The sequence below is a fragment of the Salvelinus namaycush genome, chromosome 22 (assembly GCF_016432855.1).
Source record: "Salvelinus namaycush isolate Seneca chromosome 22, SaNama_1.0, whole genome shotgun sequence".
Taxonomy (NCBI): domain Eukaryota; kingdom Metazoa; phylum Chordata; class Actinopteri; order Salmoniformes; family Salmonidae; genus Salvelinus; species Salvelinus namaycush.
Window position 1 is genome coordinate 17,239,216 of NC_052328.1, and position 23,421 is coordinate 17,262,636.

Below are 23,421 nucleotides of genomic sequence, written 5' to 3' on the forward strand. Positions count from 1 at the left end.
TGGAATAGCCTTCATTTCTCAGAACAAGAATAGACTGATGAGTTTCAGAAGAAAGTACTTTGTTTCTGGCCATTTTGAGCCTGTAATCGAACCCACAAATGCTGATGCTCCAGATACTCAAATAGTCTAAAGAAGGCCAGTTTTATTGCCTCTTTAATCAGCACAACAGTTTTCAGCTGTGCTAATATAATTGCGAAAGGGTTTTGTAATGATCAATTAGCCTTTTAAAATGATAAACTTGGATGAGCTAACACAACGTGCCATTGGAACACAGGAGTGATGGTTGCTGATAATGGGCCTCTCTACGCCTATGTAGAGCATCCATTTTCAGCTACAACAGTCATTTACAACATTAACAATGTCTACACTGTATTTCTGATCAATGTGATGTTGTTTTAATGGACAAAAAATGAGTTTTTCTTTCAAAAACAAGGACATTTCTAAGTGACTCCAAACTTTTGAATGGTAGTGTATATGATTTGACCATAACAGTTTACAGGTAACACCAATAATTTAGTTTCAACTTGATCAACTGCCATACCGTTCATTACCAGATTCAGCTGAGGTCTAAAACTTAGGGAATGATTTGCACTAAATACAATGCTGTTAGTTTTAGAGATGTTTAGGACCAGTTTATTACTGGCCACCCATTCCAAAACAGACTGCAACTCTTTGTTAAGAGTTTCAGTGACTTCATTAGCTGTGGTTGCTGATGGGGTTGAGGTCAGGACTCTGTACAGGCCAGTCAAGTTCTTCCACACCGATTTCAATGAACCATTACTGTATGGACCTCGCATTGTGCACGGGGGCATTGTCATGCTGAAACAGGAAAGGGCCTTCCCCAAACTGTTGCCACAAAGTTGGAAGCACATATTGTGTATGCTGTAGCGTTGAGATTTCCCTTCACTAGAACTAAAAGGCTTAGCCTGAACCATGAAAAACAGCCCCAGACCATTATTCCTCCTCCACCAAACTTTACCGTTGTAAAGCTCTTCTGTAAGTCCATTCTACTGCCGATGTTTTCCCATGGAGATTGCATGGCTCTGTGCTCAATTTGAATAGACCTGTCAGCAACGGGTGTGGCTGAAATAGCCGAATCCACTCATTTGAAGTGGTGTCCACATACTTTTGTGTATACATAGTGTGCATTGACCCAACTTGGAATAGATGTTGAATTGACGTCGGTGTCCAGTGGGAGGTCATGTGGTCCTCTAACTCAGTTGGTAGAGCATGGTGCTTGCAATGCCAGGATTGTGGGTTTGATTCCCAGGACCACCAGTCCGTAAATTGTATGCAAGCATGACTGCAGTCGGTTTGGATAAAAGCGTCTGCTAAATGGCATATCATGTAATGTGTCTGGAAAAAAAATTATTTTCCATTTGACAGGTGATTATGTTGGTTCTGTCTGTCTCGGGACTTTGTAGTCAGAATAGAATGTACAGCAGAGAGTCATTCTGCTGACTGACGCTTCCTTCTAAAAGCTGAGGTTTGAGTTTATGTCAGGACACTACCGTACAACTTTGTGTTTACAACAGTATTGACCAATAAGCTCATCACATGCTTTGGAAGGTTTTCTGAAGTTGACAATGTGAACTTCAACTCAGAGTCACAGATGAGCACAACATGTATGGTATATCTGGAGTCAGAGCAGTAGTGGAGTTGCAGACCTTTGGTTGTTAATTTATCAGTGCCCCTCTCAACTTATTGAAGTGTGACCCTCCAAGGCTGCATGGCTTTTTCCATTTATCTGAACGCTGGCTCTGTGCCCAGCTGTAGAGGGGCAAACTGTGTGACTGCACAGGGAATTTGAGGTTTAATAAACAGAATAAGAGGTAGAAATCTTCTCTGCACAAAAAACAGAGGATTTTAGACCAATTTTTATGGCTTTCGTAGTTGCTTCAATACATACAAGTCCATGTAGTGGAGATCACGTTGCAAATCATGAAGGAAAACAGTGGTGCTTTAGAAAGATCTAATCTGTGAGGAGTGCTGCTGTTAGGGCCTTTAACGCTTATTAATCAACTGTAATTGCTTGAGCTAAACAAGCTTGGGCATATCTGCCATGGTGTCCATTTTGACACCAGGCATCAGCTGTTTCGTTTCAGTGCAGTGATACACTATTGGCTAGGGAATAACGTAACAGATACTGTACACACTTAATTTCCACCGAGTTGAATGTTGATCAAATCTTCCTCATGCATTTGCTCTTCCCTCTGCATAGACTATTGACCTACACTGAGTGTGTAAAATATTAGGAACACCTTCCTAATATTCAGTTGCAACCCCTTTTGCCCTCAGAACAGCTTCAATTCGTCAGGGCATGGACTCTACAAGATATTGAAAGCGTTCCACAGCAATGCTGGCCCATGTTGACTCCAATGCTTCCCACATTTGTGCCAAGTTGGCTGGATGTCCTTTTGGTGGTGGACCATTCTTGATGCACATGGGAAACTGTTGAGTATAAAAAAAACAGCAGTGTTGCAGTTCTTGACACACTCAAACCGATGCGCCTAGCACCTACTACCATACCCCGTTCAAAGGCACCTAAATCTTTTGTCCTGCCCATTCACCCTCTGAATGACACACATACACAATCCATGACTGTCTTAAAAAATTGTCTTAAAAATCCTTCTTTAACCTGTCTCCTCCCCTTCATCTACGCTGATTGAAGTGGATTTAACAAGTGACATCAATAAAGGATCATAGCTTTCACCTGGATTCACCTGGTCAGTCTGTCATGGAAAGAGCAGGCGTTCTTCGTGAATTTGTGTATTCATCAATATATCAATGCACATACAGTATGTGTACATCAGTTCGTTAAATTTCAAATGCTCAAAATGTGATAGGTAGGAGGCTTGAGATAGGATTGAAGTAGTTAGCTGGACATGAATTTGCATTGCAGAGTTTGTACATTTTTGGGTACTATGCCTTGATTTATGTTTGTCCCGAGTATTAATTAAGGCCTAGATTCAAATCGATCAAGCGTGAACTGGCGATCGTCGACCCCCGCATAGCTGGTGTTTCGGAGATGTAACTGTGTTGGAGCTGCGAAATCGGTGAGCAGCTACTCTTGATCATTGTCACGAAGCCACACCCGTCCCACTCCCAGGCTATATAGAAATAATGACTCTCAAATTGAAAATCATTAAACAAAATAATGAGGATTTACATAAGCCTCATCGATGTCCAGATTACATCTCACATTCCAATGTTTTTTTGTAGACATTTGTAGACAAGGTTGCATGGGATTTCTCTTAATGCGACTCAGTGCAGCCAATGGCAATGGCAAATCTGATTGAATAGAGCCTTAAGAAAGGTTGCCTTCAGTCAAGGCCATGGACGTCATTCATTTTAACACTAACAAATATGAATCATACCTGAGGGATACATACTAGTCAGTATGGTGACACATTCAGCATCTAAGATATTATCAACTCCGTCTGCAGATAGAGCTCACTAATCTCCTTACAGTCAAGAGACAAGGGCTTGATTCATTTCCAGAAAAGCATGTGCACACACATGCCCAAATGCGCGCGCACACACACACACACACACACACACACACACACACACACACACACACACACACACACACACACACACACACACACACACACACACACACACACACACACACACACACACACACATATCCTACTCCTGACCCTAACCCCCACCAGTAGCCCTAGTTATGATATTGACATAAGTGTCGCACAATCAATTACAAGGCTTGTGGATGACGTCTTGTTTGCATCTCACCAAGGTGACAGCAACAGATTACACACAAAACCATTAACAAGTTCCAAATCAACAGGGACTTGGTCCCCTGCTCCCACAAAGCACCTCTAATCCTTATTCACTGGTTAATGATTTGTTTTGCTTCGAGGCTTAGGCCAATCTCAACCAATCCCAATCAGCAACGGTTTCCAAAACAACCGACCAAACCTACCGATGACGCCACCTCTGATGTCATCACTACAGACAACTCGCTCTGCTATTTCAACCTTTATTGTTGTGTTGTAAAATCTAATCTGGAAATCTAAAACCCTAGAACAACATCCTGAAATGTCCTTTTCTGTACTTAACTTACTTTGTGTTGGCATCAGTGGTGATATTGTATGAACTGACAATCACTGATATTCATCAGGCAGAGAGAGAAACCACTGTATCCAGATTACATAAACCCAGTCCCATTGTAGACAGATATAGTCTTGTCCGGCTTACTGGGCCAGAAATTATGCAATTTGTATGGAATCATGAGCTGTTACAGTGGTACCACCCACTACATAAAAATGTATGGCTGCCATGGGAGTTCTCAGAAGATGGTCCCACTCCTGCAGATGTGGGGATCAGAAACCTGCTGTGGGAGATGGTGAGGGGGTATTGAGGAAGTGAAGAGGATGGAGGAGAGGAGCATGACGCTGGAGAAATCACCTCTTTTCACTAGCCACTGTAGTTTATTGAAAAACCTAGTATAGCATCCATGTAGTGGTAGTATGTATTGTAAAAGGAAATATGCCTGGTGAATTTAGTATGTGTCCACACAGTTAGAACACAAATTACGATTGTGTGCTTTATGAATAAACAACATCCACAACCATATCTTATATGTGTTTACAAGAATCTTAAAAAGAGATCTAAGCAATGTTTGCTTAGCGTAAGCTGACATCTAGATGCATCCCTGTGTCTTCTCTCCTCATAGAGAGCTTCTAAGCAGGCTTTGACTCCTGACCTCCAGGTGTGGAGGTGTACCATGTGTTCTCCTGCTCCGGGGGCGTGAACCCGTATCTGTGAGGAGTCCCCCCGCGGAACCATGGGATCATCAACCCTGGGGAAGGCAGCCCCCCTCAACACGCTACTGGATGCCTGCATCCAGGCTTTTGGTGAGTGACCAATCACAGAAGCACAGTGGGGAAGCTATCTCAGTGGTGTGTGATGTGATCCATAGAGATATAGATACTGTAGGTGTTCTAATTGTTCCTCTTCTATGGTGTGATCACTCTCCACAGATGACAATGGTGAGTTGCAGTCTAACCAGCTCCCTCGCACCCTGCTGCTGATGCACCGCTGGTATGTCACGTCCAAAGAGCTGGCTGGGAAGTTGCTCATGATATATCCTTTATGTGGATTCACACCAGAACAACAAAGAACAATGGTTATATGCCATTTTGAGCCTTTCTGGTAGTGTTTAGATATGGCAGAGTATACAATATGGACGCTATGGAATGCTGTGTTCCCTGACTGTGCCAAATGTATTTTCTGGGTGGTGCGACACTAACTAACCCTGACTGACTTTTCCTGAGTATACAAACTCTTGTTTATTTTAAGGGACAGTATATCAGTCAACTCTTTGTCATTTCTAACAACCAATTATGATTGGTTGATCGCACAGCTCTGGGTTAATGCAGATTGTCCGAACAAAACATCAGGAAGAATTAGACATGTTCCTTAAGTGCAAATGCATTTGAGAGCAATGTTCGAGATAAAGAACCGCTTCAAAGGAAGTGCAACCTGGATCGAATCGATAGCTAATAGTGTTCCATTTCTCTGTATGATTTGTACCTAGTGCGTCATGACTGCATTTGAATCTGATTCAGTTAGCAAGGTTCTGGACGGTGTTTTCCTGGAGACTCCATGCCACTAAGTGGTTTGAACGCCTTTTTCTTTGAACTCTTTGCTTCCATCATACATCATGACCCTGAGATATTACTTTGCCTGGTGTCAGGCCCCTCCACTGATGACTGATGAACCCCCCCATCTTTTCCCTGCTGTTGGTTGGAGTAATGGCTGTGGTGCTCCAGATGGAAGTTGCCCCTAAGCGCAGATCTAGAATCAGATTAGAGATAAGCCAACCTCCAATCTTAATCTTAAAAATATGTGACCCGGGACCAGTTTGTGGCAAATTCTACATTTTCCATGCAGTATGAAGCTGCCTCAGACGAGAGCCAGAGCAGAGAGTCTCTTCCATGTGACAGAATACAAAGGCACTATTCTGCCTTTACTCTCACTTTTTGCTTTTACTTTAACCCAACAAAATATACAGTACTTATCTTTGTCCTTCAGTACTTAATATACAGTACTTATATTTGTATCTCTCATGGATTCACCTCATTGTTTGTGAGTTAGCCCATGAGAGTATTTCTTCGGTCTTCTTGAGAGAAGGAGAGCAATTGATTGTGTATTTTTCACAGTCATGTATACATCCAATATGCATCCATCGTGACACTCCCTGCTGGGAGAGTTCCAAAGTACTACAGAGAAGGCAGGGGTCTGTCTGCTCTGCTGCATGCTTGTGACTGGATCCTGGGCAGAGAAACAGCTGTGTTCGTTTGAAGGTGATAGCAGACAGGCTACGCAGTATACATGGCTCCCTGCCCAAAGCCTCTCCAAAGCTACTTCTAAGATCTCTATTTCAATGGTTCGAGGAGGGAAAACTTTGGCCCAGGAACAGTTATTTAGAGAATGCACACATGCAGTGGTGGAGAGGTTCATCACATGGCCTGAACTTCCATTGTTTTTATTTCCAGATACTGGGCATTCCTCTCTGAACACTTTAGTTATTCTTCATGAGTGGAGACCTTTTGTCCAACTAATAAATCTACAGCTGCTTCTCGTGAAAGATGTTTTATTGTTGTGTTTTTTGGGAGGGGATGGGGGTTGTTGGAAATGGGAGCTGGTGTCCACTTGTAATGGGGCTTCGGGCAATGTCTCCAAAAACTGCTAAACTGTCCTTGACACAACCTCACATACCGTGACTGCCAGGGAGATGAGTGCCAAAGAACGAGACTGAAGATCTGCTATTTAATGAGGTAAATAAACACTACTTCATACCCAGGAGCTTCTCAGCTCTTTATTAGTATTGAAGATGTATTGCTAGGCAACCCGCCCCCTCGGCTGAAAATGTGCTCCTCTCTCGGGGCTCTGTGACTGACTGGCTGGTGCAATGAGGGATGAGATGATGTCATTGGAAGTGACAGCCAGTGGCTGTCCTCATGTGACGTGGGCCACTCCCAGCCATCTGAAGTGGAGATATTGTTTGGGGCGAAAGCGTTCAATGAATCAGGAGTCTTGTGATCCATTACTTACCCAGAAAAGTCCTCAGGCAATCTTTAACAGAATACTCAAACTCTCCTTTCACTGGTAAACTCCTTCACCAATGTCTGCCAATTCATTATATCTGTCCCACTATTTTGTGTGCAACCTTGATATGAAATTCAAAGACTAAGTAAATCATCTGAATTTAATGTTAACTACTGTAACGATGGCCATCCTAAAGTTCATGTTATTTTGCAGTTAATTTTAATCTGAAGGGGGAATACCACAATGGCCATTCACTTGTTAAAGGAGCATAATGCTATTGGTTCTTTGTATTCATTTGTTGTTTCCAGATTAAGAAAACATGATTTGTTGGCTTGATAAAAATTTTGGCCACATTTATGACTATTTGCTGGACTTGTCCATCTCACTACATCGCACTACTACTACTCACTGCGCAAGGAGCCCCCAGCAGTCCTTGTGCAGGGTCAGTCCCCCTCAAGTCTGCCTTTGCCCTCTGAGAGAGACTATAATATCATTGTGAATCATTAATTTACAACAGGCACTGGTGCTTGGGGCTACACACTATGATGTTCAGCCATAATGTACACATGCAAACAGTCAACATATTGTATATGTTAAATCAGCCATTCCGCTGTGCTGTGTGTGTGTTCTCAGGTACTGGATTACGGTGTTCCCTGCAGAGTTTAATCTGGACCTGGGCCTTATCCGCCTCACTGAGGAGTTCAGAGATGTGGCGGCTCAGCTGGGCTGTGAGGAACACTTCAAACTCATTGACATCTCCACCATGTGAGGGACTACCCAAGGACGGGCGGACACAAACACACACTCACACTCACACTCACACTCACACTCTTACACTTACACACACACTCTTACACTTACACTTACACTTCAACTTCAACAGATTGTGTGTATTTCTTTCTAGTCCATCATATGACTGGATGAGAAAGCTGACCCAGAGGAAGAAGCAGGCCAAGAAGGGCAAAGCCTCACTCCTCTTTGACCACCTAGAGCCCATGGAACTGGCTGAACACCTCACGTTCCTGGAGTACAAGTCAATCAGGAGGATATCAGTGAGTGTCCCGGTGGAAAAAGACACTTGGCCTGAGAACCCATCCACCTGCTGAGGCCCTTTCTTCCCTATCTAACCCCTGTGTGTGACATTCCTCAAGACTCTTTCCAAGAGTACTTTTTCCACAGAACTCTTTTTAGCCCCTCTAGTACTGTTACTAAGTACAAGAACAAAGCTTTGGCTGTCAACTAACCTCGTCCCCAGGCTAATTGCGCACCACCACAGAGTATGTTCTTAGATACGTTTGCTCTACATTTCAGTTAGTTTTATTTGCTGGGTAGTTCACGTGTAAATTCACCAGTTATGTAGGGCACAGTATATGCCAATGACGTCTGTGTTATCTACTCAGCCGACTGTACATGCCATGTACACTAACTCTCCCTTTCTCCAACCCCCAAACCCAGTTCACAGACTACCAAAGCTATGTAATGCACGGATGTCTGGTGGATAACCCAACACTGGAGCGCTCCATCGCCCTGTTCAACGGAGTCTCCCAGTGGGTTCAACTCATGGTGCTCAGTAAGCTGACACCTCAACACCGTGCTGAGGTCATCACCAAATACATCAACGTGGCCCAGGTAGGAAGAGAGGACTTCCAAGTTGTAGGTTTCATGGTAACACTTTACATTACAGTGCACTTATTACTGTGTAATTATTCCTGTGTACCAAGTATTGTTACTTACCCCATATTTAGGGTTAGGGCAACGGTTGAATTGGGAATAAGGATGCAGGGAGCATAAAGAGTGTAGATGGAAGACTTGTCCATTATGTTGCATGAATAGATAAGGGACACAGCATTGTCTTACGAGACACTCGTCCCTCAACCGTGCTCATGCATTTCCCTGTGTAACTGCCCAAGAAGCCTGTCATGACACAATGTGACAGCCTCCTCAAAATAAACTACCAACTAAATGATAACAAGCATTTAAATAAATAAAAAATATATCTGTGGAGTCGTACAGGACAGTGCCATTAGAGGGCCCTAAAAGGTTCAATCTGAACATTTGTTAAAGTCTGCTCCTTCATATTACCACAGCGTTTATTAGTGAGTGGGTGGGGTTCTTTCTTCTCTCGATCTCTCTCTCTCTCTTTTTCTATCTCTGTCGCTCTCTGGCTCTTTCTGACAGCTGGGGCGTTGCTGGTTCACGCTTCTTCACTCTCCCCACCTCTCCACTTACATCCTATATTCCATAACTCCTCACAATTTAATTTCTCTGGTGAGTGTAAAACCCGCCCACTCTGACACAAGCAACTGTAAAAGAGGTCGGGGCAATTTTTTGAGGCATAAATTCTCATTAAATGTACAACATTGTAACGCTTGAAATGGTTTCTTTCGCCTCCATGTTCAGAAAATCTCTCATTATAAGTATGTGAACATGCCGAAGGAGAAGGAACGACAGAAGAAGCTAGAGGGACTCACGGTTCAATATGAAGCACCGTATATTAATCAGACAGTTAGCTGAGCCTGACTTGCATTAAATCGTCTGTATCAATGAAACTGGAACATTGTCAATTAGATCACAAACACCCTCCGCTCATTAAAAGCTACTGCTGCCCACACATGCTTTTCTTTTCTATTATAGAAAGGCCTCCTCTATATGCTTTCCTCGTGTAGCTTTATCAGCAATTTAAGTCTTATAGCTTATGGTGAGAAATGGTATTTCTTAATGTTGTTTAACAAGCTGCGTATCATAACGTTTCTCAACATTAATCCACAAGAGCTTTCACAAGATTCATTACACAAGTAAGCTTACAACTCGAACGCACCCAGTATTTTTGAAAAGTTATGATATGATGGCACATTGTAGTTGAATAACTTTTGATCCATCCCCTTGCTCTTTGTGAGAAACGAGACGGATCAATGCAGGAGGAATCGTTGCGCTATCTGACATAAGAACAGGGCTTCCCTCTAGCAATAACACTGTCTCATCTCGATTCATGCGATTCTCCATGTCTAATTGCTGGGGGGCAGAGGGTGACATTAAGCATCATGCATGCTGTTGGGCCTCTTAATCTGATCAGATACCAGGGGCTTCTCCCTCCATTATCATCTACAAGGAATTAGATAAAGGAATTATTCAGAAGACTAATGACTAGCACTCATGCTCATGCCTATTTATGAAGGCATTTTCTCAGCTAATGCAGAAGCGAGTCTGTTCAACTCAAGAGGGTTCTTTGCTTTTAGATTTTTACAGGCAAAGCTTCTCACATTTTTAAAATAAGATGTTACAGCATGTTACCCTGATGTAAAGAGAGATTAATTGATGTTGGTGTATGTCGCTTTAGATACTGTATTGGAATAAAGTTGTTTTTAGGTATGTTAGTTTTTTTATTGTAATTTGTATTTCTCTTCCTCATTTGCTCTCCCTCTATCTATCTCTTCCCTCTCTCCATCTCACTCTACCTCCCCTCTCTCTCCCGCTCTTCCACTTTGTTCCATGCCACTCTGTCCTTCAGAAACTCCTCCAACTGCAGAACTTTAATACGCTGATGGCCGTGGTGGGAGGTCTGAGTCACAGCTCCATCTCTCGTCTGAAGGAGACTCACTCGCATCTGGCTCCCGAGGTCACCAAGGTCAGCACGCAGGCCTGCCTCTGCTCTGTTACAGCCTCACTAATATCATCTGATGGGATTATACATTTTAGTTTACTTTAGATCATGGTCGTATTCATTTAGCATCTGCTAAAGATACATTTAGACCAATTCATCAACTACCATGTAGGGATGGTTTCAGAAAGCACACGACACAGAATTGATACCGTTCTAATTTCCTGGCATTTGATGTTACATTTGATAACATCTGTATCGTATCGATTGCTGTCATGTCACTCTCGCTGTATCTTTCCGGTGCTGTATTTAATATCAGAAACACTTTAGTTGACACACAGCATCATAACTGTTATAATATGTCATAACAGCCAACATAACTTGTCATAACCTGTTATAATATGGTCATAACAGTGTCATGACACATATTTAAAACTGTTGTGACACATATTGTGTTATTTTATGGCTGGTTATGATACCTACATATAAGTGTCAAAACCCACAAAATCTATCACACAAGGCAAAACATTCCATTACACCATAGCCTGCGTGTCAACAGTATACTTATGTTATATATGTTTCTTTAATTGACCATGTGAAATTATCATTGTAATTGCGCAAACATTGATGTCAGACATGCACGTACCCCAATGCTCTGTTGCTGATGCCTGGGATGAATGCAGGAGCAGATTTCAGGAGCAGGACAATTCACCCACTTTTTGACTGATGACTGCTATAAGGGCATGTACGTGATAGGCCTATCTGGCTTATATGATTATGATGGTCATAATGCTTCTTAACAGTGACATAAAGTGTATTTTCTTAGTCCAAGTAAAGTGACACAGGATGGTCATAATGCTCCATGAGTGTCATAAAGTTATTTAAGATATGAGGAAAAAACACGACTCTAAAGAATTAGTTACAACAACAACAAAAGATATAAGAAACAAACTTTCTAATGAAGGAAACTTTTGGCAGGGAAAAAACGAATTTGAATAAATGTGGGGTTTGACACTCTGATGTAGGTGTCATAACCAGCCATAAAATATCGCAATAAATGTCACAACAGGTGTAAATATATGGGTTGTGATAGCAGGTGTAAATATATGGGTTGTGATAGTGTTATGACCATATGACAGGTTATGACAAGTTATGTCAGCTGTTATGGTTATTACCCTAATATCTATGCTGTCCACCACTTCCTGACATCTTACCCCTCCCATCAGATCTGGAATGAGATGACGGAGCTGGTTTCCTCCAATGGGAACTACTGTGCTTACCGCAAGGCGTTCACAGACTCCGAAGGCTTCAAGGTCCCCATCCTGGGAGTCCACCTGAAGGACCTGATCGCCGTGCACGTGGTCTTCTCTGACTGGGTGGACGACGACAAGGTGAACATCGTAAAGATGCAGCAGCTCTACCTCACCTTCAACGAGCTGGTGTCCCTTCAGAGTGCTGCAGCCCAGGTGGAACCCAACATGGACCTCATCTACCTGCTCACCGTGAGTGTCCCGCCCTAAAAGGTTCCCCGTCAACAGGAAATTTACTTGTTTATCATTCTGTCACTCAATTTGTCATTTCAGTGGGTATCAAACAACATTTTGTAGGATCATACAAAAGAGTAACATGATTATATATGTGTTTGTTATTGCAGAAAGGCTGAATCTATTTTCATGTTTAATCATAAACAATTTCCTCCAGCTCTCTCTAGACCTGTACTACACTGAAGATGAAATATATGAGCTATCTTTACTAAGGGAACCACGTAACCCAAAGTCTTTGGTAAGACTTCTTGTTGTGGTTTATAGGCTGCATTGTTGGAGCTGTAGTTATTAGAAAACTGAAATGTATGAAAATATAAATAATACTGTATACCTGAGGGTTCCTATATTAACTCTCTATCTTTTCAATCCCCACAGCCTACCTCTCCGACAACCCCCAACAAACCAATGGCCCCTCTGGACTGGGCGTCAGGTGTGACAACCAAACCTGACCCCAATGTGGTGAACAAGCACATCAGGAAGGTGGTGGATGTAAGTTGCTTCCATTACAGTAACTGATCTGTGTCTTATCTTGAATAAAGTCCAGGTGGACATAGCTTAGCTGTGGTCTGAACGCTTGAAAATGTTACTATCTACAGGATGGGTAATCCATCTATAAATATCTCATACATTATTTCAAGAATCAGTTAGTGGCTTTTCCTGTCACAGTGCCAAATATTTGAGTATGTATATAAACCAAAAATATGACTCAAAAAAAGACTGGTGCTTGTAAATCACTTACAGTATTTTGTTCATGTCTTTTTCTGGGAAGTCTGTATTCAGGAACTACGACCATGACCATGATGGCTACATCTCTCAGGAGGACTTTGAGAGTATTGCTGCCAACTTTCCTTTCTTGGACTCCTTCTGTGTGTTGGACAAGGACCAGTGAGTGACCTGTCTACCATTGAAATATGACGGGTTCAGAGGTGTCGCAAATAAGCCACCTCATCCTCCTCTTCGATTTCCCTCTTTCTGTCACCAACAAACACCCTCTCCCTATTTCTCACTCACTCACACATGCGCACGCACATACGCACGCACATTCCACACATTTGCCTTTAAAGCAGCTACGAGCATCCAAGATGCAATAAGACTGCGATTGTGGGTAGTCTAAACATTTCACAGCGAGATACAGTAACTGGCCAACAACAATCGTGTTTCACCACACCAAGCTACAGTGAAAATGAGGTCATTGGTAATGTCAAACATCCTCTCGTAAATCTGCAGGAAAACCCTGTGAAGTCACAACAGAGTCATATCTGCTTTTAGCCTTGCCCTGTCTTGACTGGGAGTGGTGCTTTGTCGCCATGGTTTGAGGAGGGGGGAGGTGAAGGTTATGGCAGCCCGTGAAGGACACACAGTGCCACACACAGTGCTCTGCCCTCGTGTCCTGGGCGGTTCATCTGTTCACTGGAACGCTTCAAATCACATTTAGGCTCGCCTGAGCAGCTCCATGACTCAGAAAATAGGTCTGGGAGGCTGAGCTCCTTAGGAGGGAGACTGGAGATATGCAGGGGCTGGAGTTGTCACAAACCACCTGGGTGTCTAATTTAGAGCACTGTTGTAGATCTCTTCCTGTCTGGATAAAACAGAAATAAGGGATGGGAGTTACTGTAATGTTTGCATAACAGGAGCTGTCATTCTCTCCATCTGATTATTCTCTTATCTGTATTTATTTTTCTCTCTGTCTATGTCTCTCTTTCTCGCTCCTCTTCTACAGGGATGGTCTGATTAGTAAGGATGAGATGATGGCTTACTTCCTGAGGGCCAACCCCTTGCTCCAGTATAAAATGGGCCCTGGCTTTATCCACAACTTTACGGAGATGACGTATCTGAAGCCCACCTTCTGCGAGCACTGTGCTGGATTTGTATGTATCCTGTGCACTTTGTAATGCACACTAATATAAACTAGTTGTTTATGCTCAGAGAGACAGCACACTTTTGGTTGGAAGAAAAGTATCATGCTTTCTGGTTGTTTATGTCAGCAATATACTGCCATCAAATTAGTGCAAGACAGCTACCGAATCATACAGTGCTGAGAGAAGATGTCTATCTTTACTCCTTGAAGAAGTTGATTAATGACCTTCTGAGACAGAGATGATTCACAGTGCAAAGAGGGATTCAAAATACAGTGATGCAATATGTTGACATGACTTCAGGATACATTGGTTTATTAAAGTTGATAAAACAACACCGAGTCATGTCGACGGAACAATAATGTGATTTATATGGTAATGCCACCACTCACATAGTCAACAATGAAAGGATGCACATCTTACGTGACAGAAAAGTTATTGTTGCGTGTCAAAATATGTACACAAATTATGTTCCCTCTATCTTTCTATTTTGTGTTGTTTTGAAAATAAAGGAGAATTTCTACAGAGAAGTCCTCCTATTCTCAAATGAACACACACACACACACACACACACACACACACACACACACACACACACACACACACACACACACACACACACACACACACACACACACACACACACACACACACACACACTCACACACAGAGTTTACAGGAAGGGTGTTGTGAGAGATTGTATCCTGTTTATTACACAATGGTTTACACTGAATATGCTTCCACCATTACAAATTCTAACATTCCTTTGTCTTTTTCCCACTCCCTCCAATTCCTGCCCCTCTGGACTTGTTGCTATTAGCTCTGGGGAATAATCAAACAGGGATACAAGTGCAAGGGTAGGTTCTATGGACTGTGCGCATATGTATCAGCCTGTTTTCTATTATTCGGAGAACTGCACATTTAAGACATTTGGGATTTTTCATTATACATGCACTGTGAGGGCTAAGGTCTGACAGCAATGTTATATGTTCCATTTCAGATTGTGGGGTGAACTGCCATAAGCAGTGCAGGGAGCTGTTGGTGCTGGCCTGTAGGAAGCTGCCGCGCTCCACCTCTCTGCGAAGTGTCTCCCCTGGGAGCTTGACCCACAGCTCTCTACCCAGCAGCCCCGCCATGCCCACCTGCAAAGGTACTTTACTGACATACTGATATACTGTAACCAACAGCGTTTCAACTATGATGGTTGGTCAGTGTATTTCATTCCTGTCATATTGTCCTCTCTGCAGATGAGGACGAAGTGTTTGAGTTCCCCTCGGTGACACCTGGCAGTTCTGACCTGGAGCATAAGTCAATCACCCTGATGACGGGCTCGGCCCAGCGGATCTCTGTGCGTCTGCAACGGGCCACCACCAGCCAGGCCACACAGACAGAGCCTCTGTGGCCAGAGCACACCTGGGGGGCTGGGGACGGGGGCTCCCACACCTTCCCCAAGATGAGATACCGACCACACAGGAAGGCCTCCAAGAGCAAAGGCTTTGCCCGCTGGGAGAATGAGGCCCAGGGGCAGCCCAGGGGTCGACGGGATTCCCAGGAGCAGACGGACGGACCTGCAGAGGTGGTACAGAACGGGATAACACCACACAGAGAGAAGGTGACTGCAGCTAAGGTGTGTGTGTGTGCTTGTATATGTGTGCTTGTATATGTGTGCGTGTATATGTGTGTGTATGGGTCAGGGGATCTCTGTATATTGAGAACGGTGCTGTATTGCATAGCAGACGTTTTACGGGCTCCTGACCAATTCTGCTATTTTGTGTGTTTTATTTTGGGCTGATCTTAACTGTTTTTGGACATGATGTTTCCGCCATCGTCTCCTATGACCGAAAAGAGCTAATGAGCATCAGAACAGCAATCACTGACCTCGATTTGGATGAATATTTCTACTTCAACGAGTCGGAGGCGCAGGACATACTGTTCACCCTGGACCAGGCCCCGATGAAAATACGTCAGCGAGTACATAAACCTCTTCTACCCTCTGTTCTATTGGTGAACATACAATCACAGGAGAACATACAATCACAGGAGAACAAACTGGACGAGCTCCGTTCGAGACTATCCTAGCAACGGGACCTGAAGAACTGTAATATCGTATGTTTCACAGCGTCTTGAGTGCACATGGACATGGATAATATAGATCTAGCTGGTTTTTCTATCCATCGGCAGAACAGAACGGCAGCGTCGGGTAAGCTCAAGGGAGAAGGTGTGTCTCTTTGTTAACAACAGCTGGTGAGCAATCTCTAACATTAAGAAAGTCTCGAGGTTCTGCTCCCCTGATTTCAAATACCTCATGATAAGCTGTACCCCATACCAAAAGAGTTGAATCTATATTTTTTGTAGCTGTCTATTTACAACCACAAACCAATCCTGACACTAAGATGGCACTCAACGAGCTGTGTAGGGCCATAAGCAAATAAAAAAATGCTCATCCAGAAGCGACAAGCTTTGTGGCTGTTGATTTTAATGCACTGAAATCTGTCTTACCTAGTTTCTTCCAGCCTGTCACATGTGCAATTAGAGGCTAAAAAACTTCACCTTCACTCCACACACAGAAACGCATACAAAGCTCTCCCTCGCCCTCTATTTGGCAAATCTGACCATAACTCTGTCCTCCTGATTCCAGGTTACAAGCAAAGATTCACAGGAAGTACCAGTCATGCACTCAATATACAAGTGGTCCGATGAAGCGGATGCTAAGCTACAGGACTGTTTCGCTGGGGCAGACTGGAATATGTTCCGGGATTCATCCGATGGCTTTGAGGAGTTTACCACATCAGTCACCGGCTTCATAAATATGTGACAAAGTTGCCCCCATAGTGATCGTACATACATACCCATTCAGAAGCCATGGATTACAGGCAACATCCGCACTCAGCTAAAGGCTAGAGTTGCCACTTTCAAGGAGCAGCACACTAATCTGGATGCTTAAAATAAATCCCACTACGCCCTCCAATGAACCATCAAACAGGCAAAGCATCAATACAGGACTAAGATTGAATCCTACTACACTGGATATGATGCTCGTTGGATGTGGCAGGGCTTGCAAACTGTCATGAACTACAAACTGAGACCCAGCCACGAGCTGCACAGTGACACGAGCCTACCAGAGGAGCTAAATGCATTCTATGCTCGCTTCAAGGCAAGTAATACTGAACCATGCATGAGAGCACCAGGTGTTCCGGACAACTGATCACGCTCTCCGTAGCCGATGTGAGTAAGACCTTTAAACAGGTTAACATTCGGATTACTAGGACTCATACTCAGAGAATGCGCTGACCAGCTGGCAAGTGTCTTCACTGAACTTTTATACCTCTCCCTGACCCAGTCTGTAATACCTACATGTTTAAAGCAGACCACCATAGTCCCTGTACCCAAGAACGCCAAGGTAACCTGTCTAAATGACTATCACCCTGTAGCACTCACATCTGTAGCCATGAAATGCTTTGAAAGGCTGGTCATGGCTCACATCAACACCATCATTTCAGACACCCTGGACCCGCTCCAATTCGCATACTGCCTCAACAGATCCACAAATGACGCAATCTCTATTGCACTCCAACCTGCCCTTTCCCACCTGGACAAAAGGAAGACCTTTGTCAGAATGCTGTTCATTGACTACAGATCAGCGTTCAACACCATAGTGCCCTCCAAGCTCATCACTACGTTAAGGACCCTGGGACTAAACACCTTCTAAACACCACGGGGGCCCCTCAAGGGTACGTGCTTAGTCCCCTCCTGTACTCCAGGTTCACCTATGACTGCGTGGCCGCACACGACTCCAAAACTTTCATTAAGTTTACTGACAACACTGTTAGGCCTGATCACCGTCGACAATGAGCCTATTGGGAGGTCAAAGACCTGGCAGTGTGTTGCCAGAACAACATTTCTCCCTCAGCATCAGCAAGACAAGGGAGCTGATCGTGAACTACAGGAAACAGAGGGCCGTCGACAATGAGCCTATTGGGAGGTCAAAGACCTGGCAGTGTGTTGCCAGAACAACATTTCTCCCTCAGCATCAGCAAGACAAGGGAGCTGATCGTGAACTACAGGAAACAGAGGGCCGTCCTGCACATCGACGGGGCTCGTACCCCTGCACATGACTCAGTACTGGTACCTCGTGTATATAGCCAAGTTATTATTACTTATTGTGTATTTATTATTACTTTTATTATTACGTGTTTTACTTTTCTCTATATCCTTTCTCTCTGCATTGTTGGGAATGGCCTGTAAGTAAGCATTTCACTGTTAGTCTACCTACACCTGCTGTTTACGAAACATGTGACAAATAACATTTGATTTGATTTGATTCGTCTCTGTGTGTTGGAATGTGTGAGTCGCTGTGTGAGTGTGCATGTGTGTATTGTTGTGGCTTTATGGGATGATTATGCTTTAATGCTCTGTGACACAACATACAGATAACTGTCCAAATAAATAATTTTGGCAGTTACCTGTGTCACATTGAGACTCTCATTATCACTCCTTCTCCCTCAAGTGGTTGTTATCCACATTCTGTTTGTTAATGGTGATCCTCTCTCATGCATGTTAAAACACTTTGTCTTTTTTACTTCTAACAATAGCCCAATAACAGCATTACAGTTATCATTGTGTTATGTGTTTTCTTATCAAGCCCAAAATGGATGACCTGGCAAGGTCAGATTCAGGGACGCAGGACAATACAGTGAAAGGTCTTTTCTTTGTCTTTGTTGTCAGAGTCTGTGTCCTTCACCTTTTACCTACGGCCTCACCACCGCAGAAGGTTTTGTTATTAAAGCCTCAAATATTTTCATACCCATGGAAACAAGGGATTCAGTAACATGGGAAAGAGGGACTTTTTCTCTTCCATTCACTGGGAGATTATCTAGATCAAGGGAGCATAGAGGCCACAGAGGCATTCAGATTGATGGTGGCTTGTGTCAAGAAGTTGATTTTCATCAGCCTAAGAAGGCTAAATAAAGACCATTTAGTTTGGCTCAAAAGCAGAGCGTTGAAGATTTTATCGAGACAAATCTTGCTTTTACAACCTAAGGCACTAATGGTATTATTGGGTCATCTACCTTGGGAACATTTGGATCAACATTCAATCTAACGTATTTGCAAGTGGTTTCCATCCTCAGAGCCTCAACGAAACTCACATATATTTCTTGATCCCATTACGAGATGGACGTAATCCATACTATTAGCCAATTTGTTGCCACTGTAGGCAATCTACAAAAACTGAACATCTCTCTACAGTTGTGACTTCTTCTGAATGACTGGCAAGGGTGTTCCTGTCTTCTCTCCTCTGTCGTGAGCTCTAAATATGTGACGACAGTATGTGTCTCTCTTCTTACCCTTAGAACAGCTGACATGGCGACACCGAGGGCCGGACCCAGGGCCCCAGGAGGTCCTCGGCAGCCCGCATCATGAAGCTGTCCTTACTGGGGGAAGTACTTGGCTGCTTGAGGCCCCCATTTGGTGACCTGGAGTAGGACGGACCTCCTCTGACCTAGACGGACATGTATTCAGTGAACCACATGTGAATAGTGATGCTGAATCCCAAACCAGTCTCTTCCCGGGTCCTTTCACCTTCCCTCACACTAAGCGAGTTGGTTCGGGCAAAGGGCTGGTTTGGCATTCACCGTGAGAGTTCACATGCCATAAGTGAGTGAAGGGGAGTGAGAGGATGTGGAGTGGTGGAACTGAAAAAGCCCTTGTTTGGTAGGGTACAGACACTCCTGAATGCTCCCCAGCTCTACACACCTGCCTTTCCACCCCATCAGTGTCATGGGGAAAGGATCCTGGACTACCTATAAGTGATTTAGGTTTGTTGGGGCTCAAACGGGGCTCACCAGTGTTTGACAGACTGACCGGGTGTCCACCTGTGCCTGTATGAATGTCGGAGCATGTACAGTACATGCTTACTATTTACAGTGTGTGTGGTCTGTGGTGCACATACACTATATGTGATATCTACTGTTGATTTGCTGAAGAAATCATTAAGGGCATGTATAATACCATGAAATGAAGTTATTTGGGTCACGTGACTAAGTTGCAATAACGTTTTGAGAACATAGTGAACGTTTTTGAATGGACTAGGAGAGGGATGCAAAGTGAGAATGCAATTGGAGATGGGAGAATGCATACACGGATCGAGATGTAAAGCAATAGAAAGTTAAAGATGAAGTGAAAGTGATGAGGGAAACAGAGGCAGGTACATTGTTTCTAAAGGTAAGTTTATTGTAACATGACTACTGATGATCGTTTATGTGCCAGTTCTGTATCTTACTCTGGAATCCAAGAAATGGTACTTGCTGTGTGAGCATGAGATAAAGAACAATATAACCACTGAGACTTGTTTTATAAATCAAGGAATAGTTGTGTCTTTTGGTTAGTCAAGAAAGCTTTATTGTTTTCAGCCTTATTATTTCAAAGGGATTTGAACTCAAAAGATGAAATCTAGTCTTTGTAATATGTGCCCACTCAGGACAATAAGGTGAACTATGTATACTGTACACATATTTATGGGTTTAGGCATGTGATATTTCATACAGTCATGCGATACTAGTGAAGCTGGTCAGTGTTCAACCTATTCTGGATATTTCAAAGCAATGCAGGTTAAATATGTGAATATGGGTCAACGTTGTTGTCTCACTGTCCACAGAAGCCATTGAGTGACCTTTGACCTTTTTTAATCAGCTGAAGGATCAAGCCTGTTGACTTCAGGCAGAGGTAATGGAATCTCCACTAAGCCCTCAGTCAGTGGAGCACTGATTACTAACTTGCTTACAGTGGCACCAGATGTGAGCCCAGGTGCTCATTGTGTTGTGGTTGCCAGGCATCAGTTGAGTGAGCAGGTCAGTTCCTCCATCACCAAGGATACAGCAGGTTACGTAAGAGGAGATAGTTTATTTTCATCTGTAGAGAGACTGCTTGCAGGGACTCCACCCCCTTCAGGGTAGGGATAAGTAGGTATGGGCAGGTGAGTTTGACATGGATCTCTGTAGAGACAATAGGGTCTGACCTTTTGTTCGACACAGTAGGACAAGAACAGGGCCTCAGGGTCAGAGCACTCCGTGTTGGAGGAGGGGCATGGGGAAAAGATAGTGTATATTAGCAAGAGATATCCAAAGCCACATATACAAGAGTTAGGGGATGGAAATTAGTCAGTGCTTAGTGCGTCAGAGCAATATCACTCTCTTTGCTACTGGACCACTCATGGATAATGTGGTGTTCCTGCAAGGTCTTAAACCCACAATATCCTCATACCTGGCTGAAATCAAAGACAGCAAAGTGTTGTGATGCCACAGAGGTTCTTTTCTAAATGGCTGAGCTGCTTTTAGAGTACATTGGTCTGCTTGAGTTCTCATTGATCTTGGTGCCAGATCCTACAAACAGTAGCTCTATTGGGGTTGTTACGTGTTGGGTATTGAGAACATACAGTACAAGTGCTTGTATAATATTACACTAATGAAGACCAATAATCTGATCTTTGAAGGTTCTGAAGTCCCTGCTTGTCTCACACTCACATACAGTAGTTACCACACTTGACATCAAATGACTTTATTGTTTGTTCTGAAAACGGTTGAGTTATCATGTTGATAAGGGATATTAAGGCAGTGGCAACTTCACTTCTACAACGACATACTTTTGTTTGTATTTGGGACACATTCCAACAAGACTTTATATTTTTTCAGTCAGATTATTGTCAACAATATTGATGACACTATTATCAACATTATTATCATTAACTGGTCTACTTGAGAAAAGTGTGTTATCTCACTTGATTGTGTTTGTCATCTATTTTATTTTCATTCTATCTATTTGTATTGTTTATGGAGAGAATTCTGTAGCATTGTTTGTTTTGTCATTGTGTGCCAATGTTATTTTATTATTTGTTGATGAGTGGCAAATTGATACACATTTTGATAATGTACAGTATTAAACAGATTTTTCAGCGCCGAGTTTAATCAGTTCAGATTTGTCAAATTGTTATTGAAGGCTATCACAGTAAACTACTATCTCGGTCAAATTTTTATAAGTGCATCCTGTAACCAACCATATGGCAATGTTTTTTACTCCTTGTGTATTTGTGAAACAGTGAAATGTACCATCTCTAGCCTGTTACCTGCTGACCCAGTAGACATATAGTCTATTTATGTTTATGAGGGAAAAGTAAAGCCAATACATATTCTGAGGCCAGAAAACTCACTCCAGCCCAATATCAGATGTATTATTAGTGGGGGGAAATGAACCAACTAATCATAACCTGAAAACTGGATTTATGTATGTAATATGAATGTATATTTACCCATAGAATCACAATTATTTTATTAAGGGACAAATCTCTCAGCAACGTGATAGGCTACATCCCAAAATATATACTGAACAAAAATATAAACGCAACATGTAAAGTGTTGGTCCCATATTTCATGAGCTGAAATAAAAGATCCCAGATATTCTCCATATGCACAAAAAGCTTTTCTCTCAAATGTTGTGCACAAATTTGTTTACATGCTGTTAGTGAACATTTATCCTTTGCCAAGATAATACATCCACCTGACAGGTGTGGCATATGAAGAAGCTGATTAAACAGCATGATTATTACACAGGTGCACCTTGTGCTGGGGACAATAAAAGGCCCCTGTAAAATGTGCAGTTTTGTCACACAACACAATGCCACAGATGCCTCAAGTTTTGAGGGAGTTTGGAATTGGCATGCTGAATGCAATAATTAATTTCTCTACCATAAGAGAAAACATCGTTTTAGAGAATTTGGGAGTACGTCCAACTGGCCTCACAATTGCAGACCACGTGTAACCATGCCAGCCCAGGACCTCCACATTCAGTTTCTTCACCTGCAGGATCAACTGAGACCAGCCACCCAGACAGCTGATGAAACCGTGGGTTTGCACAACCAAAGAATTTCTGCACAAACTGCCAAAAACCATCTCAGGAAAGCTCCTCTGCGTGCTCTTTGTCCTCACCAGGGTCTTGACCTGACTGCAGTACAGCGTCGCAAATGCTCACCTTTGATGGCCACTGGCACGCTGGAGAAGTGTGCTCTTCATGGCTAAATCCCAGATTCAACTGTCCCGGGCAGATGGAAGACAGCGTGGATGAGCGGTTTGATGATGTCAACGCCCCATGGAGGCGGTGGGGTTATGGTATCGGCAAGCATAAGCTATGGACAACGAACACAATTGCATTTTATCAAAAGCAATTTGAATGCACAGACATACCGTGATGTGATCCTGAGGCACATTGACGTGCCATTAATCCACCGCAATCACCTCATGTTTCAGCATGATAATACACGATCCCATGTTGCAAGGATCTGTACACAATTCCT

At 43.1% G+C, this 23,421-nt stretch overlaps 1 protein-coding gene across 1 annotated transcript; it reads left to right on the top strand.

The window, feature by feature from the left end:
• The first annotated feature begins 4,730 nt into the window (after nt 1-4,730).
• LOC120017621 (ras guanyl-releasing protein 3-like) lies at nt 4,731-22,519 on the top strand. The gene is made up of 16 exons (XM_038960505.1): nt 4,731-4,883; nt 5,010-5,112; nt 6,747-6,809; nt 7,714-7,845; nt 7,985-8,132; nt 8,536-8,709; nt 10,589-10,705; nt 11,905-12,180; nt 12,380-12,460; nt 12,598-12,711; nt 12,992-13,107; nt 13,943-14,090; nt 14,899-14,935; nt 15,079-15,228; nt 15,326-15,705; nt 19,430-22,519. The coding sequence occupies exons 1-16, from the start codon at nt 4,814-4,816 to the stop codon at nt 19,436-19,438; spliced, it is 2,118 nt and encodes a 705-aa protein (XP_038816433.1). The 5' UTR covers nt 4,731-4,813; the 3' UTR covers nt 19,439-22,519.
• Nucleotides 22,520-23,421: the final 902 nt, after the last annotated feature.